At 35.6% G+C, this 19,327-nt stretch overlaps 2 protein-coding genes across 2 annotated transcripts in view; one reads left to right on the forward strand and one right to left on the reverse strand.

The window, feature by feature from the left end:
- The window catches only part of LOC138318908 (WD repeat-containing and planar cell polarity effector protein fritz homolog), a 35,217-nt gene extending 16,554 nt beyond the window's left edge, over window positions 1-18,663 (reverse strand). Inside the window, exons 1-19 of the mRNA XM_069261719.1 lie at window positions 18,602-18,663; window positions 17,724-17,924; window positions 16,984-17,028; window positions 16,556-16,603; window positions 15,718-15,788; window positions 15,380-15,439; window positions 14,991-15,111; window positions 14,640-14,773; window positions 12,553-12,630; window positions 5,620-5,720; window positions 5,283-5,345; window positions 4,857-4,956; window positions 4,459-4,495; window positions 4,232-4,302; window positions 3,829-3,879; window positions 3,561-3,632; window positions 3,349-3,440; window positions 2,392-2,493; window positions 1,931-2,036 (exon numbers count right to left, since the gene is read on the reverse strand). Coding sequence (XP_069117820.1) covers window positions 1,931-2,036; window positions 2,392-2,493; window positions 3,349-3,440; window positions 3,561-3,632; window positions 3,829-3,879; window positions 4,232-4,302; window positions 4,459-4,495; window positions 4,857-4,956; window positions 5,283-5,345; window positions 5,620-5,720; window positions 12,553-12,630; window positions 14,640-14,773; window positions 14,991-15,111; window positions 15,380-15,439; window positions 15,718-15,788; window positions 16,556-16,603; window positions 16,984-17,028; window positions 17,724-17,784 — 1,413 coding nt within the window. The 5' untranslated portion in view covers window positions 17,785-17,924; window positions 18,602-18,663. The remainder of the gene's footprint in view (window positions 1-1,930; window positions 2,037-2,391; window positions 2,494-3,348; window positions 3,441-3,560; window positions 3,633-3,828; window positions 3,880-4,231; window positions 4,303-4,458; window positions 4,496-4,856; window positions 4,957-5,282; window positions 5,346-5,619; window positions 5,721-12,552; window positions 12,631-14,639; window positions 14,774-14,990; window positions 15,112-15,379; window positions 15,440-15,717; window positions 15,789-16,555; window positions 16,604-16,983; window positions 17,029-17,723; window positions 17,925-18,601) is intronic.
- On the forward strand, window positions 7,452-8,763 carry LOC138320151 (uncharacterized). The gene has a single exon (XM_069263204.1). It carries the CDS (start codon window positions 7,522-7,524, stop codon window positions 8,761-8,763), a length of 1,242 nt encoding a protein of 413 aa, XP_069119305.1. The 5' UTR covers window positions 7,452-7,521.
- Window positions 18,664-19,327: the final 664 nt, after the last annotated feature.

Consider the following 19,327-nt stretch of genomic DNA (forward strand, 5'->3'; position numbering starts at 1 on the left):
AGGAGTAACACACAGACCCATGGGTATCCCAGTTCATGTTCTCTAGGAGTAGGATAGCCTGTAATATACAAATACAGGAGTAACACACAGACTCATGGGTATCCCAGTTCATGTTCTCTAGGAGTAGAATAACCTGTAATATACAAATACAGGAGTAACACACAGACCCATGGGTATCCCAGTTCATGGTCTATAGGAGTAAGATAGCCTGTAATATACAAATACAGGAGTAACACACAGACCCATGGGTATCCCAGTTCATGTTCCCTAGGAGTAGGATAGACTGTAATATACAAATACAGAAGTAACACAAAGACCCATGGGTATCCCAGTTCATGTTCTCTAGGAGTAGGATAGCCTGTAATATACAAAACTCAGGAGTAACACACAGACCCATGGGTATCCCAGTTCATGTTCTCTAGGAGAGTAGGATAGCCTGTAATATACAAATACAGGAGTAACACACAGACCCATGGGTATCCCAGTTCATGTTCTATAGGAGTAAGATAGCCTGTAATATACAAATACAGGAGTAACACACAGACCCATGGGTATCCCAGTTCATGTTCTATAGGAGTAGGATAGCCTGTAATATACAAATACAGGAGTAACACACAGACCCATGGGTATCCCAGTTCATGTTCTATAGGAGTAGGATAGCCTGTAATATACAAATACAGGAGTAACACACAGACCCATGGGTATCCCAGTTCATGTTCTATAGGAGTAGGATAGCCTGTAATATACAAATACAGGAGTAACACACAGACCCATGGGTATCCCAGTTCATGTTCTCTAGGAGTAGGATAGCCTGTAATATACAAATACAGGAGTAACACACAGACCCATGGGTATCCCAGTTCATGTTCTATAGGAGTAGGATAGACTGTAATATACAAATACAGGAGTAACACACAGACCCATGGGTATCCCAGTTCATGTTCTCTAGGAGTAGGATAGCCTGTAATATACAGATACAGGAGTAACACACAGACCCATGGGTATCCCAGTTCATGTTCTATAGGAGTAGGATAGCCTGTAATATACAAATACAGGAGTAACACACAGACCCATGGGTATCCCAGTTCATGTTCTCTAGGAGTAGGATAGCCTGTAATATACAAATACAGGAGTAACACACAGACACATGGGTATCCCAGTTCATGTTCTCTAGGAGTAGGATAGCCTGTAATATACAAATACAGGAGTAACACACAGACCCATGGGTATCCCAGTTCATGTTCTCTAGGAGTAGGATAGCCTGTAATATACAAATACAGGAGTAACACACAGACCCATGGGTATCCCAGTTCATGTTCTCTAGGAGTAGGATAGCCTGTAATATACAAATACAGGAGTAACACACAGACCCATGGGTATCCCAGTTCATGTTCTCTAGGAGCAAGATAGCCTGTAATATACAAATACAGGAGTAACACACACAGACCCTTGGGTATCCCAGTTCATGTTCTCTAGGAGTAGGATAGCCTGTAATATACAAATACAGGAGTAACACACAGACCCATGGGTATCCCAGTTCATGTTCTCTAGGAGTAGGATAGCCTGTAATATACAAATACAGGAGTAACACACAGACACATGGGTATCCCAGTTCATGTTCTCTAGGAGTAGGATAGCCTGTAATATACAAATACAGGAGTAACACACAGACACATGGGTATCCCAGTTCATGTTCTCTAGGAGTAGGATAGCCTGTAATATACAAATACAGGAGTAACACACAGACACATGGGTATCCCAGTTCATGTTCTATAGGAGTAAGATAGCCTGTAATATACAAATACAGGAGTAACACACAGACACATGGGTATCCCAGTTCATGTTCTATAGGAGTAATATAGCCTGTAATATACAAATACAGGAGTAACACACAGACCCATGGGTATCCCAGTTATAAATAGATACACACCTCTGGTACCTGGTTGTGTTTGATATACTCCTTCATTAACTCGAGACAGGAGAACCGTTCTCTACTGACCACGCCCAGTTGGAGTAGGAACAGACATGGTGGACCTCTGTCAATAAAATGATAGTCATTTACATGTAAATACAATGTGCAATATCTGGATCATGACAATAACATCACTTCCATCTCAGTGAAAGAGCTAACATAATAAACCATTATATCTATCAAAGCAAAATTTAAGATACAACAAACAGAAATTTCTATTAAAGTTTTGACTAAAACAGTATTAAAGTTTTTAAGAAAGCCATTATCTCCATCTTACCATTCGAGGTTAGGGTTTTGGACAAATCTATCACTTAAAATGAAATCCACAGATGATATATCTCTTGTAACGACACAGGATAGTTTAATTGTTATACTGACTTTATTAAACATGGACTGGTAAACCCTGACATAGTACTGACCTGTCACAGTGTATAAACATGGCATCTGTGTAGTCTCCACTCCACTCCGCAGACTGGGGATCGAAGGAACACCAACAAAGCTCCTTTACAGTCACTGGAACCCTAGGGCACAGAAAGGTATACTATAGATAGGGGAGGTAATAATGATCAAAGGGACACCAGTACCACTCCTTTACTGTCACTGGAACCCTAGGGGACAGGAAGGTATACTATAGACAGGGGAGGTAACAATGATCAAAGGGACACCAACACCACTCCTTTACTATTACTGGCACCCTAGGGGACAGGAAGGTATACTATAGACAGGGGAGGTAACAATGATCAAAGGGACACCAACACCACTCCTTTACTGTCACTGGAACCCTAGGGGATAGAAAGGTACACTATAGATAGGGGAGGTAATAATGATCAAAGGAACACCAATACCACTCCTTTACTGTCACTGGAACCCTAGGGGACAGGAAGGTATACTATAGATAGGGGAGGTAATAATGATCAAAGGAACACCAATACCACTCCTTTACTGTCACTGGAACCCTAAGGGACAGAAAGGTACACTATAGATAGGGGAGGTAATAATGATCAAAGGAACACCAATACCACTCCTTTACTGTCACTGGAACCCTAGGGGACAGAAAGGTACACTATAGATAGGGGAGGTAATGAATGACCACCAATACAACTCATTTACTATCACTGGCACTCTAGGAGACAGAAAGCTAAAGGGAGACAAAATAAGCTAAGAATTCAAGGCACAAGATGAAATAAAAACATGTCAAGTACGAAAAGATGTGTAACAAAATTTATATCGTTTTGACCAAATTTTAAAACTTTACCTTCATCTGTAAGATGTAAATATGAATGAAATTATTCCAACAATATATCATCATTTTCATAAGCACACGTTACTCTTGTAAAGTTTACCAGAATTAAAATAAATACATTGCTGACACCAACCTGAAAAGCTTGCCAAGGGGAAGAACTCTCTGTGGACTAGGCTCCTCTGACACCAGTTGTATTCTCAGTGAGGTCAAGGCCAGGTCAAATACCTGTCATATCAGTATATCATATCAATATATAAAGCTGAGCTTTAAGTAAAGTATGACACTCTCATCAAATAATTCTGCAATGCATCTTGTAAAATGAACATGACTAAAACATGAACAAACCTGGATGTCTCCTCGTACACTGATTAAGAAGAAGATGGTCCCTGTGGGGTGCCAGGCTACATCAGCAGCGATCTGTGGAGACATAGTGTTATTATCACAGCACAGATATACACCAATTAGTTAGCCATAAATACACATTGTTTCCTCTAATTAGAGTATGATGATAATTAAAGAAAACTTATTATTTATATTACCCAATGCTACAACAATGGAGAGTTTGAAATGTTAAACAGCATTTTAATATAAAGAGAAGAGAAAAGATACCAACCAACGCTGCCCGAACAGCTGATGTTGTCTTTCGGTGTTCATCAATGAGAACCTAGAGGAAGAAAATGATGTTGATTATTTTACTGTTAATACAAATACTGATCATCAAGCAGTATTTTATCAAATACACAATATTCCTTATTGGTTAACAATTAGCAACAAACCATCAAATACTTGATGGAAACCTGGTTACAATATGAAGAAGATTAAAGACATATTAATTAAAACAAGTAAGCTGAAATAAGCATTTTTACAAATACACTGATCCTTGAGGAAGTAAATTATACAACTGATTAGTTAACTCACCACAGATCTAATACCACTACATTGAGTTACACATCAAATGAAGGTGATATTCAGCTACCATTACACAGCTTATTAGTTTTGATACTACCAATACTTACTACAGACCCATCACCACAGCCAAGGATAAGTTTGTCCTCACTAGAGTTACGGGCTTGGCACGTCAGGTGACCTTCAAATAAAAGGTTAAGTTAAACACATCAGAATGGTTAAGGGATTTAGTGAATAAAATAGAGGTTATGTGAGCAATAGATTTGAACAAGAACATGTTGCAATGGCCTAATTTTGAGCGAAAACAATTACACTGTTCAATATTAGCCATACATACCTTTTAACTGTATTGCTGTGACATTAGTTCTCTGAATCTGAAATAAGAACAGGGATGACTTAAAAGTTTACTCCCCATTAGGTGTGAATGTGTGTCCATCCAAAAAATAGTAAGTAAATCCCACGTAGCCTTCCATTATATATGAAAAGCATGTACCAACATTAAAATAAACACATTTTAAAGGTTAAATCCAGTTTCAGAAATATGTCGCTTGAAATCTTGTTTACCTTAATGGCTTATTCTTACCTGCGCCATATAACAGTCAATGGCATGATTACTACCTGGCTGACTTTGCCTAGTACTGAGTTTCTGTCTACCCTAGCTTGTTTGTTTATCAAGACAGTAAGTGACAGGAGTACCACCTAAATAACTCTGCCTATTTCACAGTTCCTGTTTACCTTGCCCTGTATAATCTCATAGGTACAGGTTTGTGCCGACGTCGCAGACCCAGCCACCATCGCCTGTTCCACTGTAAAGAATCGGTGTGGCTGGAGGTTGCTACAAAGAAATACAGCACCAATCATTTAATGACATGTAGGACAGAATAGTTTAGGTAAAGTGTGAGAGGACACATAGAAATGTCCCAAAACTCCTCATTACCCAATGAACAAATATATTTGATATGTATTTACATTGTATTACTGTCCTGTAGATATCACCGTTCCCAGATTACCCATACACTGTACACAATGTCACTTATTTATCTAATTTTCAACAAAATGATTCATATTCATAACTAAATGAGGTATACAAGGAAACCGTTTCAGCATATTTATTAACAATAACACAGAATACGGTTTAGAGTAATGATTAGTTATAATTACCTGAATCCAGCATGTATAGGGTCACACTCTGACCTTGTAAAGGTCAAAAGACCGATGTTAGGGCTGTAACACAACAATATCATTTTTTTTAAACCCCTCTATCAATGTAACTTGCGCACCCCAACTTAAGATTTTATTTTTGCACAGAAAAAATGCGCATTTTACACAAGTTTTTTACCATAATTTAAACAAGAAATATATCAGCAATGTTGACTATTTGAGTATCAAATCAATTTCCGTAAACTTGATAATTATATTTAGTTAGTTTGCTCAAGCAAATTTGAATTTTAAAGCTAATCATGTATGTACATTTCACTGAAGTGATTAAGACCTTTACCCATGTATAGAGAGAAGCACCAGATTGGCCCTATCCTTATCTGTGGTCATCGGGCTCCATGGCCACGCCTCATCACTGGACGCTGTCCACCACACCAGTACCTGTTAACAAACAAATCAAACAATGACACAGCTTTATTATTTCTATTGTATAGTACCATTGTTGTTCGTGTTCATCCTTAATTCACCATCTCTATCGTTATAATATACATGCATACAATAAGCATTATTCTGCAAGAGTAAACTTGTGGCTCTGTTATTACAGATCTCCAACCCCTTCAACTAGATCAGAGACATTGATTTCCTCTACACCCTTCAGTAAAGCAAAAGTTTTATGGTAAAACATTCAGTATTGGGTTTTAATTTTTGCCTGCATCCCTAGATCTGACACAGGACTTTTGGTAGAAGGTACTTCACAAGGTCAATTAATTTTAATGGTCATAAAATTTTGAAATTAAAAGTGATGAATTTCCATGGCAATCTTGCTATGAAAGAATATACATTTTGTATGCACATCACCTAAATTTTACGATTAGCTAGTCACATTTTCATCACTACATTGATATTCTTCCAAAAACGATTGATGAGAAATGCCATCTTTTGTAACTTGTTATAGTGTAATGAATGGTATTCTGTGTTGATATCTAGGTACATACACAGCCTTTATAAGTCATGATTGGCCTTATACCTCTAGGTCTGTTCCTATCAGTATTGATTTTTACCACTACCTGTTAATACCAGGCTCCTTCTGTCCAGTAAGACAGTATGTAACTCTAACTGTATACATATTTAATGAACTGGTCCATCAACAGGTGTCCTAACATACAGAATCAATACCACTGTACAGGTAAATAATAATACATCTAAAGCAAGTTCTTATCAGATGTCTTCAGAATGATATTCAATCTTAATTGAAAAACTTTATTTCACATGTTCTATGGATATTTGTCAGCTACGAAAGAGAAGGAAGGAATCTTCTATCTAAGAAATATTTTTAGTTCATAGTTTTTATGCTACACGTTAATGGTAAGTAATATATACTTGGTATCACATTCAGATTAATTTGATTAAATAGATGTACACAACAACAATGCTTGCTAAAAATTACCTTAATTCTGATGCAATGTTAGCAAATATGATAATTTTCATTTAGTAGTTAGGACACCATGCAGGTAAGTACTGTACATGTATTAGGAATGTATATATATTCCTCAATTGTATAATGCTCTTTATTCATGGAAGGATTGCTTATTTTGATTTTCTATAGTTTCAATACTATCTAGTTTCTACAAATATGATATAAATGAGTATATGCCTAGTTACATTAAAACATATACAATATGTCGGATATGTCGGCCTATCATAAGATATTTGTTAGCTTCAAGTTTCATATTGCAACGACCTTAAAAATATGATCATGTTATTTATACTTCCAGACACAAATATGTTGAGTGGTTTTTACTGTATCAATTATGAGAGATAATGAAAATGACCAGTCAAACACAATTATTTTGCAGGTTAATTTATTGTTGAGATTGTTGACATATTTCAATTCCAATGATTGTTGCTCTCAACAATGAATATGTATCTGTGCTGAATCTGTCATCTCTATTGATTATTCACTGGGGTTTATAACTGGATCCATTTTATGCTACTAGCCAAAGAGATTCACAGATACTTGATTGAATTGAAACTTTGTTTTATCACATCAATCTTTGTGAAAATGAAATATGTACAATATGCAATCTTTTCAAGGTGCTTTGTGAACAAAATAAAGAATGACTTATGCATTATTTTAAAAAAGTTGAACATTTCACATTTCAGGAGCATCCAAATGAAGACCATTGGTTGTATCTTTGACCATAACCAGGAGTAGGACCCGATATCTAACTCCTAACTCACAATGTACCATATCAGTGACACTGCCCCACCCACCACCGACCCTCCTAAGAACAGTATTGTCCTGTTTGATGAGGAGGAGATAGAGATGCTGACTAAGGCAGAACGCCTCACTGTTCTAACCATACAACAACAACTTGACCTACTGGCCGTCGAAGAAAAAATAGAGAAAGAGAAAAACGCTTATGTGTTTCCAGATGTAAACAAGGCTCCGGGAGATCTACCATTCGAGGAAATATTAGACCTGGAGGCAGCCATGTTTGATGACAGGAGTCTGTATCTTAGACCAAAGGTGTCTGTACTTGTGCCTACATGTGAAAATGAGCTCCATAAGGAACTGGTCAGGAAACTAGACACTTGTCAAAAAAGCTATCTCAATGTTGTTTATCAAAAAATTCATGTGTTTGGGTCACGGATGACCTATCAACCCCACCTAGAGTTATCTACCCTTGAAAGGTCAATGGAGGACACTGATTTATCAGACAAGTTGAAAGTGTACATGAACAATCTAGGAAGGGTGACATATGACATTCTTGTTCAGTCCGAAATCCTTGGTAATCCTATTGACTTTGAGGTGTTCCAGACTGTTGGGGTCAAGTTTAATGGAGAGGATAGATCCATCACAACACAGGTTGATCTAGTCTCAGGCCAAGCTGATCAGGAGGAATATATGGATAGCTCAGAAATGTCTGCTAGTCCTACACAGATGTCAGAGGACTGTAGCTACAGCAAGGACAGTAACTCCGTTGTAGATGAAACAGAAAGATTGGCAGACCAAGCCTCAGGTTACAGTGATGAGACATTTAACAGTGACAGTTTCGCTAAATCTGAGGAATTTGAGGACCGAGTCCTGAGGATCCCATTTAAGAGTTGTCACAAACGAGCAGCAGTGAGTTTTCTTATATCACTACGACAGTCTGTCCCAATCCACAAACTATTCCATCAACATCTTGCCTCCATGGGTCACAATGACCTAACTATGTACCTGTTCGTATGTCACCTTGGCCCCCTGGTGGACAACCAGGTAGTACTCTACGAGTACCGTAGCCGAGTCGCTGGCCAGCCCATACAGGGAGCAGACATAAATGAAATCATGAAATCCTGGAAACGTCTTCAGGGACGTTTGGTTTTCCCTGTTACGCCTGTGGAGGACCTTGTAAAACATTCTATTTATAGATATGAAGGACTATCCAAAAAGAAAAAAGAGAAGAAACCAAGAAAAGTGATCAAGCTGTATATTGATTAAAGCAAATCAAAAAGAGTTTGTTAAATCAGACAGTACGTCAAGACCTTGTGATATTTTTCAAACTTACAAAGGGGTAAAATTTCATTTTCTCAAACAAAATAATGGAACCTTAGCTAATCTGATATTTGAATGGTTTCAAAATAAACTATGTGCCATTGACCTATTACAAAGCTACATTTGAAGCTTTTATTTGTCAACATGTAAAATACTCTTTGTGTTAAGACACTTTCCTTAATAAAAGGTTTTGACTTTATTTTGAACTTTAATTTTAGGTGTATTTGGAGCCGCTATGACTGACATATTACCACATGTCTATGGCTCCTAAATTCAAAAACAATGTGGGGCAGTTGCCAGATACTGATCACAGGTTTTTATATGGGTACTCTGCCAAATAAAACAAATCCTGTGAATTTATGTTTGGTAAATACATCTTATTAACAGTCAGTGTTATAGTAAGAGGTTTTGAGGATGGAAGACAGTGTACCTGAAGGAAATTAATCCACATAGTCAGTATCTGGTAAATGTTCTATATATGTGTATTGAGCTCACAAATCTGAGGTTGGCAAGTGGAAAAATGTTGGAATGGTGGACACCTTACTGGTAACCCCTCACTGACTTGACCAAGCATGATATACAGTAAAACGTGATTACAATGAACTTCTGGGAACCAACAAAATTACTATTACACATAGTACAAACAACTCTTAGGAACACTGAACGGGAAAGGAAATTACTATTACACATAGTACAAACAACTCTTAGGAACACTGAACGGGAAAGGAAATTACTATTACACATAGTACAAACAACTCTTAGGAACACTGAACGGGAAAGGAAATTACTATTACACATAGTACAAACAACTCTTAGGAACACTGAACGGGAAAGGAAATTACTATTACACATAGTACAAACAACTCTTAGGAACACTGAACGGGAAAGGAAATTACTATTACACATAGTACAAACAACTCTTAGGAACACTGAACGGGAAAGGAAATTACTATTACACATAGTACAAACAACTCTTAGGAACACTGAACGGGAAAGGAAATTACTATTACACATATAAAAAACAACTCTTAGGAACACTGAACGGGAAAGGAAATTACTATTACACATAGTACAAACAACTCTTAGGAACACTGAACGGGAAAGGAAATTACTATTACACATAGTACAAACAACTCTTAGGAACACTGAACGGGAAAGGAAATTACTATTACACATAGTACAAACAACTCTTAGGAACACTGAACGGGAAAGGAAATTACTATTACACATAGTACAAACAACTCTTAGGAACACTGAACGGGAAAGGAAATTACTATTACACATAGTACAAACAACTCTTAGGAACACTGAACGGAAAGGAAATTACTATTACACATAGTACAAACAACTCTTAGGAACACTGAACGGGAAAGGAAATTACTATTACACATAGTACAAACAACTCTTAGGAACACTGAACGGGAAAGGAAATTACTATTACACATAGTACAAACAACTCTTAGGAACACTGAACGGGAAAGGAAATTACTATTACACATAGTACAAACAACTCTTAGGAACACTGAACGGGAAAGGAAATTACTATTACACATAGTACAAACAACTCTTAGGAACACTGAACGGGAAAGGAAATTACTATTACACATAGTACAAACAACTCTTAGGAACACTGAACGGGAAAGGAAATTACTATTACACATAGTACAAACAACTCTTAGGAACACTGAACGGGAAAGGAAATTACTATTACACACTAGTACAAACAACTCTTAGGAACACTGAACGGGAAAGGAAATTACTATTACACATAGTACAAACAACTCTTAGGAACACTGAACGGGAAAGGAAATTACTATTACACATAGTACAAACAACTCTTAGGAACACTGAACGGGAAAGGAAATTACTATTACACATAGTACAAACAACTCTTAGGAACACTGAAGGAAAGGAAATTACTATTACACATAGTACAAACAACTCTTAGGAACACTGAACGGGAAAGGAAATTACTATTACACATAGTACAAACAACTCTTAGGAACACTGAACGGGAAAGGAAATTACTATTACACATAGTACAAACAACTCTAGGAACACTGAACGGAAAGGAAATACTATTACACATAGTACAAACAACTCTTAGGAACACTGAACGGGAAAGGAAATTACTATTACACATAGTACAAACAACTCTTAGGAACACTGAACGGGAAAGGAAATTACTATTACACATAGTACAAACAACTCTTAGGAACACTGAACGGGAAAGGAAATTACTATTACACATAGTACAAACAACTCTTAGGAACACTGAACGGGAAAGGAAATTACTATTACACATAGTACAAACAACTCTTAGGAACACTGAACGGGAAAGGAAATTACTATTACACATAGTACAAACAACTCTTAGGAACACTGAACGGGAAAGGAAATTACTATTACACATAGTACAAACAACTCTTAGGAACACTGAACGGGAAAGGAAATTACTATTACACATAGTACAAACAACTCTTAGGAACACTGAACGGGAAAGGAAATTACTATTACACATAGTACAAACAACTCTTAGGAACACTGAACGGGAAAGGAAATTACTATTACACATAGTACAAACAACTCTTAGGAACACTGAACGGGAAAGGAAATTACTATTACACATAGTACAAACAACTCTTAGGAACACTGAACGGGAAAGGAAATTACTATTACACATAGTACAAACAACTCTTAGGAACACTGAACGGGAAAGGAAATTACTATTACACATAGTACAAACAACTCTTAGGAACACTGAACGGGAAAGGAAATTACTATTACACATAGTACAAACAACTCTTAGGAACACTGAAGGGAAAGGAAATTACTATTACACATAGTACAAACAACTCTTAGGAACACTGAACGGGAAAGGAAATTACTATTACACATAGTACAAACAACTCTTAGGAACACTGAACGGGAAAGGAAATTACTATTACACATAGAAACAATCTTATAGACACTGAACGGGAAAGGAAATTACTATTACACATAGTACAAACAACTCTTAGGAACACTGAACGGGAAAGGAAATTACTATTACACATAGTACAAACAACTCTTAGGAAACACTGAACGGGAAAGGAAATTACTATTACACATAGTACAAACAACTCTTAGGAACACTGAACGGGAAAGGAAATTACTATTACACATAGTACAAACAACTCTTAGGAACACTGAACGGGAAAGGAAATTACTATTACACATAGTACAAACAACTCTTAGGAACACTGAACGGGAAAGGAAATTACTATTACACATAGTACAAACAACTCTTAGGAACACTGAACGGGAAAGGAAATTACTATTACACATAGTACAAACAACTCTTAGGAACACTGAACGGGAAAGGAAATTACTATTACACATAGTACAAACAACTCTTAGGAACACTGAACGGGAAAGGAAATTACTATTACACATAGTACAAACAACTCTTAGGAACACTGAACGGGAAAGGAAATTACTATTACACATAGTACAAACAACTCTTAGGAACACTGAACGGGAAAGGAAATTACTATTACACATAGTACAAACAACTCTTAGGAACACTGAACGGGAAAGGAAATTACTATTACACATAGTACAACATTAAAACTATGAATTTGTTGTGTGTTTGTTATATATATCAGTGAGAAGGCAGCAAGCACTAAGGATATGAGAGGACTACTGGTGTGTACACACCTCACTAATCAGTTACAACGTTAACAGTGTACTTACTGTATCCTGTCTGGTGTTAACCGACAGCTTTCGGTCCAAGCGCCGCCCGATGGGACCTGGTATTTCTACCTGAGATACCTGCAAATAGAGTGCTATTTATTTTAATTTACATGCATCTGTAACACCAACCTTTATTAAACTATTTCTAGAGTTATTCCCCTTTCATACTGTCAAGACCTCCACATGACATATTATATAAGAATCAGGGGTGAAGTTAGAATCTTTTACATGTGCAAGCCCAGGCGAGGGGTCTGGGGTCCGCCTAGGCCCCCAGCGGATCCAGGGCAGTGCCCTGGTTAGGGGGTTCAGGGGGGCGAAGCCCCCCGACGGAAAATGGTTTTAAGGACTTTTTTAGCCCCGAAAATGATGTTTGATAATGCTTGGTATTACAGGGTCCAGGGCAGTGCCCTGCTTAGGGGGTTCAGGGGGCGAAACCCCCCCGGCGGAAAAAGGGTTTTAAGGAATTGTTTAGCTCCGAAAATGATGTTTGATAATGCTTGGTATTGCACTGATTAACTAGATTTATTAAAATCAAATGCATAGGCCTGTTTTCTACCTGTACATGTACCTGATAATTATGCGTTAATGTTTAGTACAAAGTGTATGAAAATCTCATGATAAGTCCTACATGTATCTTGAGTGACTCTAAGTTGATTTGAGGATAGATTGACGGAACTTTCTTACGTTACGGAATTTTTTCATGTGTAAAAATCGAATTATACATATATGTGAAAAAATGAATGAATATAAAAACAGCGCCTCATATTATAAGGCATAAAAGTAGCACTGATAGAAAAAGTATTTTGTCTTCTTAAACACCATCTTGACGGGAAGTTTTATATCTCTATATCGTTCCAACAAGAGTATGTGTCAGTAGATTGTACATTTACTCTGGGTTGGGATTTTAGAACAATAATCCCATATCTAGATAAAGTGGCTTTTTCCTATTTAGATTACTGAATAGAATCTAGTCCCATAACCTGCCTATATCAAGAGTTTTTTGTGGTTTTTTTCGCTTAATATATAGACTTTATTTTAAAAATAAATAAAAAGTTAAAATATGCTCCACCGCCGACAGACCAAAAATGATATTCATAATTTGAATAATAATTGGTGTTTAATCGTGCATATAATAGTCTAATTAACACAAAAAATAATATAAAATAATTTATTTTGCCTTTGGTACATGCGCATTCAGTAGTTCATTTCATATAGGATATAGTGGTACGAATTTTTTCGGGATGCAATTAATTATTTTTCATATTGTTAACTTGAAGTAAAATTAGAAGCTGAAACTTTTCAATGGTGGTAATGGTGTAAAGTAAGTAACTTTTGTAACTGAAGAAAAATACTAAATCGTCTGCTCCTGTTTTTAATAGTGAAAAAATACCATTTGTCAGCGGTGGAGCATCTTAAATAATAATATGGCAGGTTTTAGCGGACTACCTAAGTATAATCTACTTTGTGTCACTATAATTTGCGAGGTGTCACTTTTCGATATTTCATCTGTCGTCCTTTGACTTTGCGTGTCTTTCGTTTTAAGCTTGTAAAAGCCATCTTGTGTCTTAGAAGATTCATATTAACGCACCAAACAACACAATCACTAAACTCCAAGAACCCGTAGGTTGATCGTAATAAACGGATACGACTTCAGGTTTCCATTTCCGGACTTCCAAAACTGCTTTTAGATAAATCATCTATATACAATGTATTTAGGTTATTTTAACTTTGATTTTAAATTACATTCAAGACTTTGACGGAACTACATAGATGTTTTAACTTTACAAGACAATGAATAACTCATACTAGGATTTTTTATGTGCAAGCCCAGGCTTTTTTTTATAGAGCAAGCTACGCCCCTGAGAATGTCCTGCATATGTCAAATTTTATACTTATTCAAAATACACTGATTTGAGAATAAATTAGCAGCATGCACAAAAGTTTTGAAGTACTGTATCTGGTCATTCAGGCCTGCATAAAATAGAAAAAAATCCTAAAATTAAAATTCACTAACAGAAAGCAAAACAAAACCAAACATAAACGCCTGTATCTACTAGACATAAGTGAATACCAGGCCTACACTGTACCTTGGGTTCCCATGTAGACAATTTCTCTAATCGTTTGATTGCTTCCCCCAGAGGAGGCCTCTTGACAAAGTAGGTGTAGTCTAGCTTGTTTCGGTCAGGATAGACTGTAGCCAGGAATTGTTCACACAGGTAAGCTGTAACAAACAAAATACATGTACAGGTACCAGGCATGTGGAATACAAAATAAAAAACAATATTCATTTATACATTAAAAGGCGGCACCATTACTGTGTTACAGTAAAGTCATGAATCACACAATTGATCATATGGTTGTACAGAAGTGATGTATATAACGAAAAACACCAGAACACCATGTATCAACAGTTATCTAATAAAGCTAATCATACATACCATCTGATGCTGCATCGGTGTTGGCCTTGGTGATCATAGATTTGTCGAGGAACACCTTGTCAAGGTCACCACTGTGTCCACTCAGAACATAGGTCACACTGACCATATTGCTGAGGACAACCTACAACATTTAACGAATGGTCAATTACAATGGTGGCACTGTGGAAGTGCTCATATTCTCTGGCATAGATTATTAACATAGTAACAAAGACAGACATCCAGGCCCATGTTTATAACAAGTAGTTCAACAAGTTAATTTCAATCATGAACAGACAGAGATAAGCATTGCATTTATCAGATTAAAAATCATCAAATTTGCTTTCAACTTTAACTATTTTTATAGGAATTCAGCATTATCAAGAAAAGACAACAAAGATTGATGACATTACCTGTAGGATCCTTCGACTTCTCCATCGAACATGTACTAGTCGGTTATGTGACAACAATTCCTGAAAAAATATACCAGAACACTAATTCACAGTTAATCTCTCTTTATTCCAGCAACATATATAACTAGGACTCTGAAAACAAAGAATACTATCAATAAAAATCATCTAATAATTTTGTGAAGGAAACTAATTTTAGTGTTTTCTTGGGTTTTATTTCTATATCACCTTCTTCCATGCATAAGTATCTAGTATAAGATCCATGTTATAATACAATTATCAGACATACTACACATGACCATGTCAATATAAATATAATTGTAATTATTTTGCCACAATACCTCCAGTTCCTTTAGCGTGTCCCGTAGTTTCTCTGGTCTCTTATTCTTTGGAGTCCATGCTATGTCCTGACCTAAAACACCAACAAAATATAATCAGGAGACAGGACCGTTTTATAAACCATTTTAATCAATCATGTTTTCATTGTAACAAAATTTAATCAGTCAAAAGCATTTGATAATTAAAACTTTCATCATACCCTGTATTTGTAGTTTCTTTTAAAAGTTATCTCCATTAAACTGGTGATCTGATATCATCATATCATTCTGATGAATAACCAATATGCAGCGAGAATACTGACTGTAGGCCTACTGAACAAACTTATGTAGAATCAGAAACACACTGTAGGCCTACTAGGATAACTTGATAAATGTGTTTCTGGTAGAATACAAATGCATTGTACATTCTTGTCAGGCGGACAAATATAAGTGACAAGTTCATGATTTTTCTTAATTGTATCAGTTCAATAGGGTTAGGCTAAACAATACTCAAAAACTTGTTATACAGTAGTAGATACAATGAAAATACTAGAAAAATGTCAGTATCTCATCAGTATCTCATCAGTCCAACATCATTGGAAAGCCATATTTACATAAATGGTTAAAAATACTTAATATGTGAAAATTGTATTGATAATAATAAAGATCAATGAAATACATATAAAAATGCATATAATAAAAATAGTTAGTGTCTGATAGGAATACTGATTATCCTTGTAATATGCATTTTAGCACAGCTTACTGGCAAAATCAAAACATTCATCATATATTTTTAAAACATTCATCATATATTTTTTAAATTGTTAAGTAAAATATTATCATGTATACAATTATACACTACCTTCTGAGTGGTGTTGTCTCTCTTCAAGGTACAGCTGGCTATGAGAGGCTGTAATACAGAGAATCATCTTTAATGAATAAAAACTGAAGAACATAAACAAAATATATACATACATGTTGTTTATGAAAATTTCACAGGAGAATAATATTTAATACTCATTTTGTACATAAAGTATTTCATCATAACATACCATCATCAGCAGCATGTAGCATTTTTAATTTCAGGAATGATCTCATATATTTATCATTTTTAATATAAATATATTTCATGTCATCTATCTCATTCCCTATAACTATGCTCACTAATATGTATGCACAAATATTTGACATTTGCAAAAAAAAAAAAAAAAATCATTATCTGAATATTGTTATTTCATGAATTAACAGACTCATGTTGGTTTTTTTCTGTTTTTTTTTTTATTTACTTACATGCTTGTTGTTTGTCATGGTATGTATGGATACCAATAATATCATCTGAAATAATTAAATAGATGAAAAATCAATATACTCATATTCTTGGTTGTGAAAAATGTTGACAAGTTAATCATTTTATTCAGGCACGAAGTGCAAAGCACTTCAAAGTAACAGATACACGAAAATATTAAAAAAAAACACAACCTTCAAAATTCAATCCTACACACTGACAGCTTCAGTTTGCGGCTGCCATTTTTTCATGCATATGGGGAGGTTGTGCGTTGCTCCGGTACTGCTCTCCCCAGTAAATATATATTTAACTAATGGAAATGCATAACAGGGGTAATTAAACATTTTTTAATTACTTTTTAATTAATAATAATAACACTTTGAAAACTAAAAGCTATAGAAAGCAGTCAAAATATCCACCAAGGCCAAGATGAGCACAAGGAATCATGACGTCACATAACGTCAACAAATGGAGCGAAATCATAGGATTCGAATATGCGGCACTCCAGGCCTTGAATGGACACAAAGAAATCCGAATCTTTGAGTCATATACTTCTATAGTTTAAAGTGTGTCCTTTTATTTCTAAATTATGTCTTCTACATGAAATAGATCCATATTAAAACATCTGGCTGTGCCCTTTAAGGCCTTGCCTTCAGTCATATTATAATTAGCCTTAATCATTTCACGGATTATCAACAGCTAACCATACATGTACATAACCAGGTTAATAGAACATGAAACTCACCTGGTAAGGCTGTCTGGTTCTTGAGAGACCAGGTGAATATCTCACCCATACACGTTGCCATTACATCAGATGTGAAGTTTCATGATGAAGGGTGGAAAGCTTATATGTCACATGGTTATAATCTGCATAAATGGGTACCATATGGATTACTTTATAACCAGCTTATTAGAAGCAATTCATTCTTCATGTTTTTTTCTGAAACTAAATGAAATAAAGAAACTTAAAAAAATTGATTTTAAGATATTGATGTATAGTGAGGTTTTATTTTACATTTCTAAATTGTCCTTAAAAAATAATCAATATGTTAAACATTGTTTGAAGGTGAAAAACTTAATTAAATCCAGGGGCAGGAATTTCAGTCATGTCATGAATTGCTGTTATTTACATATAGCGTGTACTAGGCTAATTACACTTCAAAATTATTCAGACAATCACAAATACTGAAGTGTAACTTTATGTACACTTTTGATATTTATTCCCAATCTTGCTTTCACATTTTGCACTTTACTAGTATTGTGTGTATTTTTAACTTGAATGTCAATTCACTCCAATATTTTTAAATATAAATACAATTTGTTCTCATTTAATAAATAAGCGACTAGTTATCATACTGACTTACTCCAAATATATTTATGTTTGATTTTAGACGATCGCCGCGACGCGATGATCATGAGAAACAAAGTTTGCTAGTCTGCTAGTTTGTGTCACAAGATAGTCATTGCAGGCATTTATTCAGTATTAATTTTACACTAACACTTCCCACGTATAATCATAATATTGTTTCGCATACATAACTATATGTATCAATAAAATGACTGAGAAATTAAGCTCCAGAGACTGAATATTTGTGCTTAACTGTCCGAAACTAAAATTCTCACCTGTCTTGAATTTTTGTTTACTTCGAACCGGAAACACTTTGCGGGGTCTAATATAAAAGGACATAAAACGGATGCCGGGAACAATATATCCGGATAATATGTGCCTCTGAAAGGTCACTGAGTGCATTCCGCTTTCTAGAACTTTGGCTAGATTACTGATTTGTTAATCTTTACAGAATCAGCAAACAATGAGTAAACTTATGTTATGATTTTTTTAAGAAAAAGGAACGATGATAACCAGTCTTTGTTTTAGATAAAATCATTTTAATTAATGTTTGTTACATGTAGATCTACTATTACAGTACATGTATATATTACGAAAGAAATCCACATACATGTACGTTTCTGATTACAACAAATGTTATTTTGATAAACCATACTTTGTACACTACATGTGCAACGAAAGGATAACCTAATAATGAAAAAAAAGACAACTGATTGTCATCACCACAAAAAAGATGTTGAGCTTTGAGGTGAATTTCTGAGATAAGATCTAGGGGTGACGTCGAACTGACCATTTACTGATGTGGACCCCGGAATCCCACGATGATGAGGAGGAGGCTCGGTACTCAGGCGGACGGTTAAGTCATCTAGCAGATGTACCGGATTTAGATTGAGGCTGTTTACTCGAGGTCAATGAGTACATTTTTATTTCGCACCAAAACAATATTTTATGCATCACCCATGGGTTAGAGGTTTTATTACAAACGGACGGTTCAGTGATGA

The sequence above is a fragment of the Argopecten irradians genome, chromosome 3 (genome assembly GCF_041381155.1).
Source record: "Argopecten irradians isolate NY chromosome 3, Ai_NY, whole genome shotgun sequence".
Lineage (NCBI taxonomy): Eukaryota > Metazoa > Mollusca > Bivalvia > Pectinida > Pectinidae > Argopecten > Argopecten irradians.

What these genes read in the sequence shown, in the direction of transcription:
- LOC138320151 (XM_069263204.1), top strand. Translation starts at nt 7,522, where the DNA reads ATGTACCATATCAGTGACACTGCCCCACCCACCACCGACCCTCCTAAG.